This window comes from Natrix helvetica (genome assembly GCF_964273705.1).
Source record: "Natrix helvetica genome assembly, chromosome: 6".
NCBI classification, from domain to species: domain Eukaryota; kingdom Metazoa; phylum Chordata; class Lepidosauria; order Squamata; family Natricidae; genus Natrix; species Natrix helvetica.
Genome location: NC_138553.1, coordinates 979,746 through 996,586, shown reverse-complemented (window position 1 = coordinate 996,586; position 16,841 = coordinate 979,746). Strand labels below are relative to the sequence as shown.

The 16,841-nt window shown below is 52.3% G+C and overlaps 2 protein-coding genes across 2 annotated transcripts in view; one reads left to right on the top strand and one right to left on the bottom strand.

Moving 5' to 3' along the window:
* Positions 1 to 1,992: 1,992 nt before the first annotated feature.
* The window catches only part of LOC309394511 (nucleoside diphosphate kinase 6-like), a 435,625-nt gene continuing 420,776 nt past the window's right edge, over positions 1,993 to 16,841 (bottom strand). The window contains exons 2-6 of the mRNA XM_081957757.1: positions 8,255 to 8,360; positions 5,039 to 5,141; positions 4,297 to 4,336; positions 2,393 to 2,642; positions 1,993 to 2,169 (exon numbers count right to left, since the gene is read on the bottom strand). Coding sequence (XP_081813883.1) covers positions 2,035 to 2,169; positions 2,393 to 2,642; positions 4,297 to 4,336; positions 5,039 to 5,141; positions 8,255 to 8,347 — 621 coding nt within the window. The 5' untranslated portion in view covers positions 8,348 to 8,360 and the 3' untranslated portion in view covers positions 1,993 to 2,034. The remainder of the gene's footprint in view (positions 2,170 to 2,392; positions 2,643 to 4,296; positions 4,337 to 5,038; positions 5,142 to 8,254; positions 8,361 to 16,841) is intronic.
* On the top strand, positions 8,260 to 16,135 carry RABL2B (RAB, member of RAS oncogene family like 2B). The gene is made up of 8 exons (XM_081957753.1): positions 8,260 to 9,238; positions 11,241 to 11,270; positions 12,601 to 12,680; positions 13,136 to 13,215; positions 13,407 to 13,518; positions 14,814 to 14,911; positions 15,031 to 15,114; positions 15,746 to 16,135. The coding sequence occupies exons 1-8, from the start codon at positions 9,117 to 9,119 to the stop codon at positions 15,857 to 15,859; spliced, it is 720 nt and encodes a 239-aa protein (XP_081813879.1). The 5' UTR covers positions 8,260 to 9,116; the 3' UTR covers positions 15,860 to 16,135.

The window sequence follows — 16,841 nt, the reverse complement described above, 5'->3', positions numbered from 1 at the left end:
TAAAACATAAAATAAAAATAAAACAAAATAAAAATAAGTAATAAAAATAAATACAATATAAAAAATAACAATATTTTTAAAAATATTAAAAATAAAAATAAAATATACAAAATAAAAATGAAATAATCACATCCGCAATTCCCATGCAGGATTAATCATTGGATTGGGCAATGTTTGGGGCTACCTGGGCGTTCCTCAATTCCTCCTCTCATTGGCACCTTTACCACTCCCTTGACCATTTGCTCATGCTTTGCCACTCACTCAGATTCACTGCCACATTTTATCTTATCTAGCAATTTATTTACTTTTATTTCATTTAGAAAATTTATAAGGCCACCCAACTGACCCACAGTGACTCTGAGAGGCTTACAGAAATAAAACCCCAATGCAAAACCCAAAATAATTTACCAATAAGATAAATACGTTTGGAGAATTTGTACCCAAAATAGGGATTAATGTAATCATATTTTTTTAAAAAATCCTTGCTAATTCTTCCATAAAACGGATATCTCATCTCTCATTTCTGGGAAGGTCCGGCTGTCCCCACCTGGGGTGGAGCTGGTGTCGCCCTTCCACTGAACACGGATGGAATTGACCACCTGATCTAAAAGGCAGCAGAGCCCAGTTGGTTGGCAGGAGAGAGACTAATAAATGGTCTAATTTATGTGTTGGCTTTGGGGGTGAAACCCCTTTATTGCCTTCCCAGCTGGTAATGAATATTGACGCTCTGGGTGGAGGGAAGGCGGGGTGGAATAGGTGGAGCCTTTCCTTGAGGCTTGTTCGCTTTTTGGAAGAAAGCAACTTTCTTGGCTTCGACACTTTAGAAAGATATAAAATAGGGAGGTCAAACTCTAAACTCCAGAGGAGGAGGGGGTGCTTGGAGGATCAGAAGGAAGGGACTTTCTGGGGTCCTTTGCTGGACAACCCAGAGTCTAAGGCTAAGACTCCCAGACTTCTTCAACTCCCAGGATTCCCCAGCCAGTTATGCAAGAGGTCAGAGGTCTTAAGCACGAGGGGGGGAGGGAGCACGTCCCTCTTACAGCTGCCTGGGGCAAGACTGCCCCCCATCTCCAAAGGGGTTGTGTGTGTAAATCCACAAGGAGACGGGCTCTTTGGCATGTGGCCAAAATCTGTCCCAGAAACCAGTAACCCAAGAGTCAATACAAATTCTAAGCCATCTACCTAAAGTTGCCTGGAAGTTGAATCCTAGAAATTGGACTTCCAGTTCTTCTTAGAAGTTCTTCCAGTTTTCCCAGTTCTCCTTAGAAGATCTTTCAGTTCTTCTTAGAGGTCCAGCTGCCATGACTCAACTTCCAGACAGTAACCCAAGACCATTCTAGACTGGAGGCAGGTCTAACCTGGTTAGAGACCCACCTTCTGGACGTCATCCTTGGTCTCAGGCGCTTCAAGAGATCCAATGCAGACTGCTCCCCCCAGCCCAGCCTGGAAACCCTGCCCTTCCATGAAGCACCCCAGGGGAGGTGAGAAGCAGAGAAGGCTGCACATGGCACACAAATGTCTGTCTGATCTTAGGCCTAGGACAGTGATGGTGAACCTATGGCATGCGTGCCACAGGTGGCACGCGGAGCCATTTGCCAGGGCACGCGAGGCACTTCCCTTTGCTTGGAGGGTCCCTGAAGCCTCCGGAGGGCCTCTGGGGGGGGCGGGGGGGGCTCCTTTCACCCTCCCTAGGCTCCTGTAAAGCCTCTGGAGCCTGGGGAGGGCGGAAAAAGCATGTAAAAATGGGGGGAAGCGCCTGTAGTGCGCGCATGCACACTGGGGGGGTCGTGCATTGCATTATGGGTGCGGCACGCCTGCACACGACACCCCTGCGCTCCCCCCACTTGTGGCACGCGAGCCAAAACAGGTTCGCCATCGCTGGCCTAGGAAGAGGGTCAAAGCCCCCCCTCTGCTGGTCCACACGCTGTAATGAAGCCTCAGCTCCTGAGGACCACGACTGGCCATGGCGGAGCCTCAGTTGACCTCCATGAGACCAACTTCAAGCTGGTCAATCCTGCTCCATGCGGCCGTCTTTCAGGTGGCAACCGCTGACCACGTGAGCTCCAACCGTTTCTCTACGGAGCTGTGGCTCCTCGTGTTGGTACCACTCCTCTTCGCTGAAATCTGGGAAGAAGAAGGCAATTTCCTTGCTGGCTGAGGCTGCAGAATCTGGGAGGGAAGGAGAGAAGAACGGAGTCGGAAGGGGACTTAGAGGTTTTAATTATATTTATTGTTATCTGTATGGTTTTTAATTTGGTACCTGTACTCCGCCCCGAGTCCCTTCGGGGAGAGGGGGCGGTCTAGAAATCAAATCAAATAAATAAATAAATAATAGTCCAACCCCCTGCTCAGGAAGGAGACCCTATACTATTCCTAGGCGCTTCTTAAATACCTTGGGTGTTGGAGCACCCACAACTTCGCGAGGCGTCCAAGAGCCACCTGTGCCACACCCTTTCCTCCGAATTCCGCTCTGGGGCTCACCTGAGCCATGGACGGTGTTGCGGGTGTCAGTGAGGCCCAAAGCCCCGCGGATGGACTCCGGGGCCGTGTGGAGGGCACGATATACCTTGGTGGGGCCCATCAATGATCTCCAGCGTGTGATGGCTTCCTCGTGAGCCAGGATATAAACCCTCATGGGGCCACTTCAAAGGAAAGGAGAGATAAATCCCTGAGACTCCCTGGTCTCTGCGTATTTCGAAATCCTTATCCTCCCTTCCCCTTTCCTTTCTTCCTCCTTTCCTCCCTTCTTTCTTTCCTTCCTGACTTCCCTCTTCTTCCTTCCATCTCCCTTCCACCTTCTTCCCTTCCTTCCCTCCCTCCCTCCCTTCTTTTCCTTCCTCCTTCCTTCCATCTTCCTTGCTTCCTTCCTTCCTTCCTCCTGTCCTCCTAACCCAGAACCCTTACAGTCTGGAAGGCCACCCACATTCCCCCACCTGGAATACCAAGAGAGAAAGCGCTCCCATCTACAGCCGCGCTGGGGAGCTCCTCAAGCCTCCTGGAGAAACCTCTGGCCATTTGTGAAACTGTGCTGCCTCCTGGTGGTCAAAATGCAACGCAACACACAACTGCTTTTTGATTACCATATTTGTTTTGGAGTATAAGACACACCGAGGCTTTGAAGAGGCTTTTTTTTTAAAAAAAAAAAGTCTTGCACTCTGCAAAAAGTTCAGTTTTTTGCTAAAATGGTTTTTTAAAGTGCATGAATAGCCCTTAGGAGGCTTGTAGAATGCTCCTGGGAGGGTCGGGGGGGGGGGGGCAAAAACAAGCAGAAAAGGGGCTGGGTTTTTCGCAAAAAAGGGCCTGTTTTTTTTCAAAAAAGGGGGGGGCATGGATAGCCTTTAGGCAGCTTATAGAGTGCTCCTGGGGGCTGAGGGGGGGGGGAATTGAGCAAAAAAGATCCGTTTTTCATTCATTTCTGCCCTCCCAGCCCCCAGGAGCTCTCTGAAAGCCTCCTGCAGGCTCTGCACGGCCATTTTGGTGAAGGGGGATTCAGGAGGGCAAAAATGCTGTATTCGGTGTATAAGACGCACCCAGATTTTCAGCCTCTTTTTTGAGGGAAAAAGGTGCGTCTTATGCTCCAAAAAATACGGTAGGTGCCACACATCCAGCCAACAAGGGCCCAGAGAGAAGGCCCCCCCTGCCTGGTTTCTCAGGTCTCCCAACCTGGCTAACTGAGTCCATCCACCTTCTATATATACTGTATATACATTCCTAAGTCATAGGAAAAGTTTTACCAGCTGTGTTACCTTTGAGATATTTGTACCCGTGTGTTATATATACACACAAACAAGAATAAGAGAGGGAGCACAACAGCTAGTAAATTGTTTTCCCACAATTTTAGTTCTGTATTTTTGTATTTTAACTTTGTTTTATATAAAATAAAAATATGCATTAAAAAAAAGAAGAAATTTCTCAAATCTGCTGGGAATTTCTGCCATTTCTCAACTGGACATAAACGTGGATGGGGTGGGTTATTTATTTATTTTCTTAACTGAATTTTTAAGGCAACAGATCTCTCTGCCTCTTTTGTGTCAGGGGAGCAAGATATAATATGGTCAAGGGTCTCCAACACGCACACACACACGCACACACCAAAAAGAAGCCAAGACCGTGGCTGGGACCTAGTGAGTCCTCTCCTTTCTTCCTCCTTTTTCAATATTCCCCTTCCTCATTTCACCTGCCTTTAGAACAAAACGATCAAGTGTTTGGTGTGAAGGTAGCTGGGGAAAGGAGGTCCCTGTAGGCCTTTGAGGGGGAACAGGAAGGGGGTCTTCTCACCACCATCTCTGGACCTACCTGGACATGAACTCCACCAGCCTCCGGTAGAAAAAACGCCCTGGAGGAAGAAGAAGAAGAAGAAGAACTTCTGCTCTGCTCATTCTCCACCCTCCTGGACCTCAATGCAAAGAAGGTCCCACAGCAACCGAGATGTACGGCTGGTGCACTACAAATTGGCTTGGATCCAGCATGGAGGGTCCAGCACAACAGCTCACCCCAACTTTCAGGGAGAGATGCAGCAGCCAAGATGGCCAAGGCTTACAAGATCATGGACTTCAGCTTTGATCCCTGACCCCAGGATGTCATCCGACCCACAGAAAGGAACTGGACCTTTTCTTCAGCCCAACGGCGTGTCTGCCCTTACCTGGATCAGGTTCACCCAGGAGGACTCTCAGCTCCATCAGAGACATGGACATGGTCAACACTAGGAGGCCCAGATTTTAAGCTCTAGAAATATGGATATTATTTCTCCAAGGCCCCCAAGTGGGGGCTCGGGGTTTCTAGGTTCCATCTACTGAACCCCTTTACCTGGATATTAAGATCTTTGGGGTGCAGGAAGCCTCAGACCATCAGAGGAACTCCGAACTGGATCAAACCTGAGAGCCATCTACTCCAGCTTCTGGGACATCCACAGGCCAACTGGGCTGCATTGGGGAGGATCTCAAGACTGGATTGGATTGGGGGACATGAGACCCTTTCCCAGCCCTTCCCAGCAACCCGGATTTCAGCCTCTGCTGCATCTGGAAGCCTCCACACTCACCTGAGTGCTCCTGGTAGAACCTCTGACTGTCCTCCTTACTCCAGAGAAGGTCCTTTGTCCGGACGATCAAGAATTTGTGTTTCAGAATGGTTTCATGCACAGCCTAAGAGAAGGCAGAAAAGAACACAAGGCGAATGTCGATGGAGATTCTCCGTCCTCGAGGTCAGGGTTGTCTCAAAAGTGGGGGGAGGGGTTTCAGGAGGCCACTGAACTTTCTAGTTCTTCTTTGAGGACGTTTCACTTCTCATCCAAGAAGCAAAGATAATCTGTCATAAAGTCCTGCCTGTTAATGACTCCTTTGACTTCAACTGCAATAACACAAGGGCTACCAATAGATGCAAACTAAATCTCATCCGTTCTAGCCTTGATTGCAGGAAAAACAGCTTCAGCTACAGAGAAGTAAATGTGTGGAACCCCCTACCTGACCCTCTAACCCCCCCACCCCCACCTTTGACCTTAAGCTGTCTACCGTGGACCTTACGTGGTTCTTAAGAGGTCCCTAAGGGTGTGTGTGTGTGCATAAGCGCACCAGTGTGCCCACCGTCCCTGCCCATTGATATGTCCTCTTCTTATGTGTTTATGGACATGTTTTGCTTATTTATATCCATTTACTTGTGCCATTTTTTTTTCATGTGTTTTCATACTTGTTGACAAATAAAAACGAATAAATGAGCTTCTCCATCGCTTGGCTGGAGGTTCTTCTTGGATGAGAAGTGAAACGTCTTCAAAGGAAAAACCAGGAAGTCCAGTCGCCTGGTGAGAAGGAGGCACCTTTGGGACAATGTAAGGGGAAGGAGGCCATGGAAGTCCAAGAAAGGCTTTGGGGGAAGGTGAGAGGCTTTAGCTTCTCCTGCTGTCCCAAAAGTGTTTTTTCCAAAGAGAACCTTTTTTTTCCTTTGAAAACATTTTGCTTCTCACCCAAGAAGCTTCTTCAGTTCTTTAGTTCTGAAGAAACGGGTTCAAGGAAAATGTCCATTTGTCTCGTGAAAAAGAACCTTGGGGGCGACCATGACCCGGAGGATGGAGAATCTCCATAGACATTCTGAAGAACTGAAGAAGCTTCTTTGGTAAGAAGCGAAACATTTTCAAAGAAAAACCCAAGGAAGTCCATTCTCTTTTTTTGGGGGGGGGGGGGGGGCGTGAATAATTCTGGGACAACCATGTCCTGGATGATGGAGAATCTCCATAAATGACCTGCCTTGCTGCAGAGGTCGGCTGTGCTACTGGACCTCACACTGAATGACCCTCCTCCCAATTTTATAGAGAAATAATCCAGACACAAAATATACAAAATCGTCCAAGCACTGGAGACCCCAAATCAGGGCCAGCCGAAGGCAACAGGAGGGCGGGGAGGGGGGGGGGGGTGTCTCACGGCAATAGAAGGTCTAAGCTTCCCCATCTACACAGCTTGAAGGTCACCCAAGCTCTACGCAATGCACCACTGGGAAGCTGTAACCTGACCTGCACCTCCAGCTCCTTCTATAAAGGGAAGGGAAGTGGGGGCACCCTATTGTGGGCTGACGAATGTGCTGGAAACATGGGGTGGGTGAGGCCCTCTCCAAAGACTGAGAGGGGGGGCACCAATGAAGCTCTTTGAGGGACACCTGGAAACCCAGCATAGCAAACAGTTCTCGGTGGAACCCCAATATCTATCTGTCTATATCTATCTATCTATCTATCTATCTATCTATCTATCTATCTATCTATATCTATATCTATATATCTATCTATCTAATTGAAAAGACAGTGCCATCTCAGGGTAACAATTACAAATAAAGCAAAGCCAAAGAAAAATCAATAGCAAATCTTAACTGAACAAGCTAAAAACTATAACAGTAATATATTTACAGTAATTATAATAATACAACCAATGGAAAAAGAAAGAAAATGAGCTTTAACTAAATTTCTACTTACATGAGCCTATTTACAATTTTTCCATATAAAAGCCATCATTCTGTAGCATCTTTATTTTAGTTATTGACATTTGTCAACTTCCCTCTCATTTCTACCTCTCCTCTCTACCCATTCGTAAAATTTATTCCATGCCCTATAATACTCTGAGCCTCCTTTATCTTTAATTTTTAAGGTTAATCTATCCATTTCAGCAGAATCCCAAATTCTCCTAATTATATCGTCGACCGGTGGGATGTTTGCATTTTTTCCAATATTTAGCATATATGAGTCTTGCTGATATACATAAGGCTAAATAGATGGCTGCTTTGCCATCACTTTCCGACAGTATGCCTGAAAGGCATGTTCCTGGTGTAAACGCAACATGTCGCTCAGTTATCATTCCTAACCAATTACGAATTTCCACGCAGTAATTCCGTGCTTTCTTACACGTCCACCACATCTGGTAGTATGGAGCCCCAATCAATCTTCATGCCCTCAAAATGTGAGGACAGCCACGCCAACTGCCGTCCAGAGAAGACGGGATGCTCCTTGACCAGTGAGGTGACCCTCGTGTGACCCTCATCACAACACTGCAACACTTCAGATGGGGCTGGGGGCAGCTTTCCATCCGTGGCTTGCACACACACACCCCCGAGGCATCCAGGCGTCCTCAGCAGAGTCCCAAGCGTGGAAGAGTCCTTCTGCTCCTCCCATTGCTCAACTGGCGAGATGGGAAGCCTCCATAATAGCTGAAAAGTGGGGTGAAGTGGGGTGTGGCAGTGAAAGAAGTATGAATGGATGCCACTGGCCGCCTCCCTCTTTCCTTGGGCTCCCCTTCATCCAGGCTTCTTGGACACCCTCAAGAACAAGCCGGACATCAACCACGGCTCTTAGTCTAGTAGTGATGGCTAACCTTTGTTGCATGCCAAAAGCACATGCACACCCACAATACAATGCGTGTGCGACATCCCTGCGTGCTCCGCCTCCCCACGCATGCACTCGTGACCCCCATGCTCCCGTGTACAGGACCCCCTGCACACGCATCTCCCACATGCACCCGGCCCATCCAGGGCAGAGACCCCAAAGCCAGCTGGCCGTTGGGAGGACCAGGTGCTTGCGCGCTGGAGCTAAGCTGGAGCAACGGGTCTAGTATGTGGTTTCTCCCCCTTGGTCGCTTTAAGGACGGTGGACTTCAACTCCCAGGATGCCTCAGCCCCCTTTGGGATTCTGGGAGTTGAAGTTCAGCCGTCTTCAAGAGGCCAAGGGGGAGAAACTCTGCCCCAGAAAGCTCCGGGGGGCGGGGGGGCCTGCCCTCGCCCTTACCTCCAGCACCAGCGGGTGGGCCACCGCGTCGGGCTTGGCGACGGCCAGGGTCAGCTGCAGGGCCCGCCTCAGCCCCGCCCAGGAGGGTCTCATCTTGCGCCCGGGGGGTCTCCGCTGCAAGGCCGAGGAAGGAAGCCGCACGTGGGCACCGGCACGGCCCCTTCCGCGTCTGGGACGGCCTTGCACGCTTCTGCACGCCCCGCCCGGCCAGGAGGAGCCGGAAGTGGAGGGTGGCCGGGACGCTCTTGCACGCTTGGAACCCACGCTCGCTGCCCCCCCCCGTCCCCCCGCCCACCCCCCACACGCACAGGGGGTTGCAAGGGGAAGCGGGAAGCGAGAGGCCACGGCTGCATCTTTCGGCACCTTCCTCTCCCTTGCAAGTGTCCTTTGCACCCTTTGCACGCCGTTTCCACGCTGGCTGCTTCCCCCTGAAGCACAGCCCGCTTTGCAAAGGGGAGCCGGCCGAGAGGCGCCACTGCCCTCTTGCCCCCCCCCCGCGTGCAAGGCACACTCTTGCACGCCGTTTCCACGCTCCCCTCCTTCCCCCCGCTTTGCAAAGGGGAGCCGGCCGAGAGGCGCCACTCCCAGCCCGGGCTGTCGGGGGAGGCTTTGCGCGGCTTGTGCCCTTCTTGCGGGGCTTGCTAAGCGGGCGGCAGCGAAGGGGCGGCTGCCTTCCCCGAGTCCCGCGGGGCCGCGCGCAGCATCCGGCCGGTCGCCTGGCAGCCGAGGCGGCGTCTGCTGGGCGGGCGGCGGGCGGGGCAGACGGCAGCCTTGCCGAGCGGGGGTCGGAGCGAGGCGGCTTTGGGGGGATCCGGGCGGAGGGTCTCTTCTCCGCCTCCCGCGGGCCAAGGGTGGGCGCCGCATGGCCAAGCCGGGGGGTCCCGAGGGGGAGCCCGCCAACGCCGCCCTGGACCAGGAGAAGTACGACGCGGAGGAGAACGTCAAGATCATCTGCCTGGGCGACAGCGCGGTGGGCAAGTCCAAGTGAGTGGCCTCGGGAGACCCCCGCCCCCCCCCGCCCCACAGAGCGGGGTCTCCTCCCTCACCCGCCCCCCAGGCCCCAGGGGAGCGTTGGGGGCTGCGCAACCGTCGGGCAGCCCGGAGGGGGCTCCGCTGCTCTGCGCCCCGCCCCCCTCCGGAGCCCCAGCCCCCCTCCTCCCCCTCTGCAGTCCAGGAAGGGGTCGCTGATTCCGTTTGGACCTCCCATCGCCCCCCCCGTCCCAGAAACCCACCATGGCCGATAGGGGCAGAGGGGGCTCAACTGCCCCACGGGTGGGAGGGGGGGCACGCGGGGCGGAGTTCCCGGGTGGGGAGGGGGCCTCTTGCCCTTGGGGCCACCTGAGGACCCAGCAACTCCGCTAGAGGGTCCAGGGGCTCTGATGCGCACGTCTAAATGATCTCTAGGGTCAGGCTTACTGGGGAATTCCAGGGATCGAAGCCCCCCCCTCCCAGCTGAGATCCACCGCTCGCTCCGAAGGGTGATCGACGGGGGTCTGGTTGAGTCTCACAAGACAGGTTGCACAACCTCACACACCCCAGCCAGCTGAGATGCTTTCAAGGTCGCTCCGTGGAGCTCTCTGACTTTGGTGGTTTTCTAGCAGACGTTTCGGTACCCAACCAGGGAAGATCATCAGTGCTAGAAGGGAGGGGAGTTTATGGAGGAGGAGGAGGAGGAGGAGGAGGAGGAGGAGGAGGAGGAGGAGGAGGAGGAAAGGGAGAAGAAGGAGAAGGGATGGAAGAGGAGAAGGAGGGAAAGAAGGAGAAGAGGGAGGAAAAGTTGAGGGCGGAGGAGCAATGGAGGAGAAGGGGAAAGAGAAAGAAAAAGAGAGAAGGAGAAAGGGAGAGGGAGGAGGAGGACTTGGTGCTGTTTTCTTGCAGACGTTTCCTTACCCAAACTAGGTCACAATAATCGGTGGTCGTACTAGCACTGATGATGTTACCTGGATGGGTCATGAAAGGTCTGCAAGAAAACCCCCAACTTCAGAGAACCCCTCTTCGTTCCTCCTCCTCTCCACAAACGCCATCACCTCCCTGCCCTGATAATGTTGCTTAGCTGGGTCACGAAAAGCCTGCAAGGAAACTACCAGGCCCAGAGAGCACCAGGGACCCATCAGTTCAGCCCCACAGATATTCTCCTTCATTGCTGCTTCTTTTCATTTGGGGGGAGAGCCTTCGGTCCTTGCGTGTAAATTTGCTAAGGAGGCTTCCTTTTGGGCTCAGCTTCCTCCCACGGGGCGGACTTCAGTCGGGTGGTGCCAGGGAAGGGATGATGGATGGGAACCCAAAGCAGCCGCTTGGTTAATGGCTGACCCAAAATCTGTCGGACGCCAGGATAGAGTTTGAGAGCAATGAGAATATGTTCCATGGTACCTATGGGTAGTCCTCGACTTACAACCAGAATCGAACCCAGAATTTATGTCGCTAACTGAGAAATTTGTCAAGTGAGTTTTGCCCCATTTTTTACGACTTTCCTTGCCACATTTGTTAAGTGAGTTGTTAAGTTAGTAACTCGATTGCTAAGTGAATCTGGCTTCCTCCAAGGACTTTGCTGGCACGAAGGTCGCAAAAGGGGATCATGGGACACCCTCCCCCCCCCCGGGACACTGCAACCGTCATAAATATGAGTCAATTGTCAAGCGTCCAAATTTTCACCCTGGGAACTCTGAAACGCTCGTGTGAAAAATGGTCATAGGTTGCTCTTTTCAGTGCCATCATAACTTTGAACGGTCACTAAGTGAAATGTTGTAAGCCAAGGATAACCTGTATTCCTAAGAATCTCTTCTAGTAACGGTCAGGACAAATTGGGCCAGTTGAGAGTCAATGGAGTTCATGGGGAGGGAGGGGGCTGGTCTTAGGTCTCTCTTGGGGGTGTAAGGACTCCGGACCGATGATGCATTTGAGCCCCCTGTCCCCACCCACCCCCGGGCTCTTCCCCCACCGAAGCTGGACCCGGCTTCCTCAATGGGTCGCTCTCCCTCTTTTCCAGATTGATGGAACGCTTCCTCATGGAGGGATTGTATCCTTTGACCCTCGGCCGACGGGTGGAAATCCCACCCCAGGAAAAGGGGGCGGCTGCGTCTCCTCGGCTCCTGGGGGACCAAGAGCAGGTGGAGTTTCTTCCAGCCTCCAGGAGAAACCAGACCTTCCCCCAATCGCCCAGCCATGGGGATTCGGATGGCGCAAAGGAGGAGAGAACTGGAAATTAGTCAGGGGTTGTATTCCCCAGGTGGCCTCCATCCATCCATCCATCCATCATCAATCTATCCATTCATCCCTATAATCTCTCATCTATCTATCCATCCCTCTCTTTCTTCCATCCATCCATCCATCCCTATAATCTCTCATCTATCCATCTATCCCTCTCTTTCTTCTATCCATCCATCCATCAATCTCTCATCTATCTATCCATCTCTTCTATCTATCATCAATCCATCCATCCATCCATCCATCATCAATCTATCCATTCATCCCTATAATTTCTCATCTATCTATCCATCTCTCTTTCTTCTATCTATCCATCCATCCATCCCTATAATCTCTCATCTATCCATCTATCCCTCTCTTTCTTCTATCTATCTATCCATCCATCTATCTATCTATCTATCTATCTATCTATCTATCTATCTATCTATTATCAATCTCTCCATCTATCCCTCTCTTTCTCCTATCCATCCATCCATTTATTATGTACTATCTATTTGTTTGTCTGTGTAGCCATCATATATTCTATCGATCTATCCATCCATCCATCCATATAATCATCTACAGTATCTATATACATATATCATGTTCTATCTCTCTCTCATTGATCTATCCATCCAGCCCTATAATCTCATGTATCTATATATCTATCTACCTACCTACTGTACCTAACTGCCTACCCAGAAAATAAGTTAATGAAGTAATTAAAGCTATAATTAAAATAAAGGTAGCCCTTGATGTATGAGCACAACTGAGCCCAAAATGTCTGCTGCTAAGCAGGACAGTTAAGTTTTGCCCCATTTTATGACCTTTTGTGCCGCAGTTGTTAAATGAATCCCTGCTGTTGGTAAGTGAGTAACACGATTGTGAAGTGAATCTGTCTTCCCCATTGACTTTGCATTGTCAGAAGATTGACCAGGGATGATGAAAGGCCTCCAGTCTTGAGCAGGGGATTAGGTCTCTACGTCCTGTTTTAAAGCTGCCCTAAACTCGCTCTAGGGTTGGAGGGGGGGGGGGCTGGTTTGTAGAAGCAGTCAAGAGGCTGCATTGATGGGCTTGCCTCTTCTGAGGAACCCCTACCTGGCTTCTTTCTTTCTGAAGACCACCATGGTTGGCCGCCTCCTTTCCTTGACCCTGGCCCACAGCAAACCCCAGCAGCTCTCGACCTTTGCCCTGACCCTCTACAAGTACACAGCCACCGTGGACGGCAAGACTATCCTTGTGGGTAAGGGCTTGCTGGACCCAGTGGTGGAGAGCATGGCGGAGAATCCACTCCCCGATCTCATTGGGTGGGACCCCATTCTGAGACACATCTGCCCATGGTATAAGGTTGCCCCTTGAGGGGCTGAGAAGCTTGCTGGATGGGAGGTCCCCCTGGTCATTGGGTCTCAGCAGAAGATCCATGATCTCTCTCTCTCCCTTCTCTCTCCCTTCAAGGGCTCCCAGAGTCCACCCACATTCAGAAGATTCCCAGGTTGGAGGAGGCTGACTTAATGGATCTTCTGACTTAGAGAAGTGGCCCCTTTGAAGATGGGTGGACTTCAACTCCCTGCTGGCTGGGGAATTCTGAGAGTTGAAGTCCACCCATCTCCAAGCTGCCGCGGTTGAGGGACACTGGCCGGGAGAGATGGGGTTGCTTTAAGTGGGTCCTTTGTGAGCTGTGGAATTCCTGCTTTCCAGACTTCTGGGACACAGCTGGCCAAGAGCGTTTCCAGAGCATGCATGCGTCCTACTATCACAAGGCCCATGCTTGCATCATGGTAAGGAAACAGGCACATGGGGTTTGGGGTGGGAGTTGTCCAACGAAAGGTTGGAGACCCCTGGTCTAGTGGACGTTTCTCCCTGGGGCTGTTTGCACCCTGAGCTTTGTCCCACCAGGATCTGAGGCTTTGGTCGCAGTTTGATTAGCTCACGATAAGCTTCTCCCCCCCCCCCCCCGCCCCCTTTCCAGGTCTTTGATGTCCAGAGGAAGGTCACCTACAAGAACCTGACCAACTGGTATAAGGAGCTGCGTGAATTCCGGCCTCAGATCCCTTGTATCGTAGTGGCCAACAAGATTGATGGTGGGCCTCCTCCCCTTTTCACCTCTGGGAAGTCCACCGGGGGAGGAGATCTGATTCAGCCACTTCTTGGACAAAGGGGAAATCGTCAGGCTTTTAAGGACACACACACACACACACACTCTCTCTTACCTGCCCCAAGGCTGCTTAACCCACTTATGGAGAGGATCACAACAGAAGTTCCCCTTAAAGCTGCATCAACCAAAAGGATGTTTTCCATTGGAAAATGCAATATGACGGAGAGTTGGATGGTGCCTCGGAGGTCTTCTAGTCCAACCCCCTGCTCAAGATGGAGACTCTATGCCATATCAGACAAATGGTGGTCCAATCTCTTCTTCTTAAAGACATAAATGTGAAATGTGAAATAAAGGTGAGGAGCTTAAGGGGAGGTGACAAACTGCAGAGTTTTAGATCCCCAACTCAAAAGTTGTCGCTCCCATCCAGCCATGGGGCTCTGTCCCAACCGTGGCCCATTTCTAGCCAGGTACGTATTTATTTATTTAGAAGATCTATGTGGCTGCCCACTCACCCATTGACTCTGGGCAGCTTACAAACAATTGTGTAGCAGAAGTGGGCAACCATTTGTGGGGCAGGCAGATGCGTTGCTTAAAATGGTCCTCATCTACAACATGAGTCCAGACGTTTCTGGGACGGGGCAGAAGCGTTTAAGGCTTTGGGGGCAACTTTCAGAGAAGAGATGGGGATGTGTTGGTCAACACATCCACATTGTCCTTGTCTCTTCCCTGAAGAAGGAGACGAGAGAAGCTGAAGGACTTAAGGGTCCCGTCTTCAGCTGGCCCACCTCCAGTGGGTCCCATCTTGGGGGCATCTCAGAGGAAGCAATGTCTGGTTTACACAGATAAGCAAGTTGAAGACATTGGACAACCTTGGTTTGGAATTGCATAGGGTTTCCTGCCTGAGCAGGGGGTTGGACTAGAAGACCTCCGAGGCCCCGACTCTTGTTATACTGGAAATTAACCAGAGGGATGGCTTCCCTCCAGAAGTTGTGAATGCTCCAGATTTTAAAAAGATGTTGAACAACTATTTGTCTGAAATGGTAGAGGGCTTCCTGCTTCAGCAGGAGGTTGGACTACAAGACCTCCAAGGCCCCTCTATCTCTGTAAGAACCTGCCACGTTTGGGCAATTCATTCCTCAGTGCTTCTTGTTGCAAACTTGGCAGTCACCAAATGAAGCCTGTGGGTGCTTCCTCGTCTTGGGCTGCGTCCCCTGGGACCCTTCTGGGTCAACTGGGCCCCGGCCCCTCCTGGTCACCCGATTCTCTTTGGTTTCCTTCTAGCCGACCTGAAGGCCACCCAGAAAAGTTTCAACTTTCCCAAGAAGCTCAACCTGCCTCTCTACTTCGTCTCTGCGGCCGACGGCACCAACGTTGTGAAGGTGGGGGAGGAAGGCCTGGATTCCTGGGGGAGGGGGGGACCTGGGGGAGCCACTGGCCGGGCAGGGAAGGGGTGCCCAGCGGTGGCCTCCCTGGTTGACCTCTGCCTTCTCTTCTCTAGCTCTTCAGCGATGCCATCAAGCTGGCTGTGGCCTACAAGCAGAACTCCGGGGACTTCATGGACGAAGTGCTGAAGGAGCTGGAGGCAAGTGAGGGGCCTTGGGGGGCTGCTTGGGGCTGGAGGCCTAAAGCCCCCCCCCTCCCGGGAATTGGCTCTTTGGCAGGATGGGGAAGATGGGCTTTCCGGGAAGCTCTGGGGGGCCCCGGGGTGGCTTTGCTGCTAACCACGATGTCACGTAGCTGCATTTATCCGGTAGTTTGTGTGCCTGGCAGCCACGAGGCTGATTCTCCCTGACTTCAGTTTTCTCAGGTGGAGAAACCCCTCCCTCCCTTCCTCTTTTCTTCTTTCCTTCCCTCTTCCAGCCCTCTTTCCTCTCTGCCTGCTTCCATCCTTCCTCCCTCTCTCTCTCCCTCCCTCCCTCCCTGTCTACTTTTTTCTTCGCTCCTTCTTTCCTTCCACTCTCCCTCTTTCTTCATTTCCTCTCTTTTTCTTCCCTCCTCCCCCTTTCTTCTTCCCTTCCTCTCCCTCTCCTTCCTCCTGCCTGCCTGCCTGCCTCTCTTCCCTCCCTCCCTCCCATCCATCCATCTGCAAGCTGCCTCTTGCCCCTCTGCTGAAGCCTCCCTGGGGTTACAGAGGCGGTCATTGCAGGCTGTCGCTCTAGGAGAGCTCCAGGTGTGGAGCATCTGTTTCCACCCTTTTTCCTGTTTCCCTGTAGAATTTTGAGCTGGAGGCGAAGGAGGAGGAGGAGGAGGAGGAGGAGGACTCCCCCACTGAGGAGGCCAGTCAAGGGGAGCCTTCGCCCGTCCAGCTGAGCCCCGGGAACGAGTAACCGTGGGCCGCCTGCACCTGCACGGAGACCACGGGCAGCCCTCCCTGCTCAGCGGAGGCCACCAGGGACCTCCGAGAAGGCCAGCAGGGGGAGGTCAACTCTGCTGCCCCGGGAGGAGGGGGAGGAGGCTGGAGGACCAGGCTTCCTAGCCCAGAGAAGAGGGGCTGCCGGCTCTGGCCCCCATGTCACGTCTAGAAGGACCCTGAGCCTACGTTGTTGATGTTGTTGTTGCAAAGATTCCACCTGGAGAAATAAATTTTGGAAGTCTGGAAACCAGCCTGGTAGCTTCTCTGAGAAAGCACAATCGCTCCTCTGGTTGTGTTGCACCCTTGAGAAAGGGGAGGCGCTGAGGTGGCCACCGCTGGATTGGGTCTCCTGGAGCAGAACCCCTGGAGGGACACAAGCACAGCAGGCCCCGCAGTCTAGCAAAGTTGTGTGAAACAATCTCAGTCCGGAATGATGTCTTTACAGAGACTGTGATCCCCTCTGGAAACGGACGTCGCCTCCTGACTAGAGCAGTGATGGAGGACGTGTTTCTGCTTGGGTGCCAAAGGGGCGCGTGTCCCTACCCACAGCCATAATGCAATGCCCTCCCCTCCCCCCACCCACACATGCCTCACTGAAGCCTCCAGACCTCCAGTAGGCCCGTTGGGACGTTTTCTGCCCTCCCGGGGCTTCACAGAAGGGCAAGAAGGGGAGGGCAAGAAACGGCCCAACGGCCTATCGGAAGGTTGGAAACGAACTTTCGGTAGGCCCATTTGGCCTGTTTTTCGCCATCCGGAGGCTCCGGAGGCTTTCCTGAAGCCTGGGGAGGGCAAAAACAGCCTCCCCCCCGCCCTCTGGAAGGCCGGAAATCAGCTGGCGTAGGGCAACGCCTCGCGTGCCCTCAGATGCGGCTCCGTGGGCCACCTGTGGCATGCGTTGCACAGGTTTGCCATCACGGGACCAGACGATGCCAAGGCCAACCAGTTTGGCTCCCCTC

Coding starts and splice junctions, on each gene's coding strand:
- RABL2B (XM_081957753.1), top strand. CDS start 9,117: ATGGCCAAGCCGGGGGGTCCCGAGGGGGAGCCCGCCAACGCCGCCCTG. Junction 13,519..14,813: donor AGTGGCCAACAAGATTGATG/GTGGGCCTCCTC, acceptor GTTTCCTTCTAG/CCGACCTGAAGGCCACCCAG. Junction 15,115..15,745: donor AAGTGCTGAAGGAGCTGGAG/GCAAGTGAGGGG, acceptor GTTTCCCTGTAG/AATTTTGAGCTGGAGGCGAA.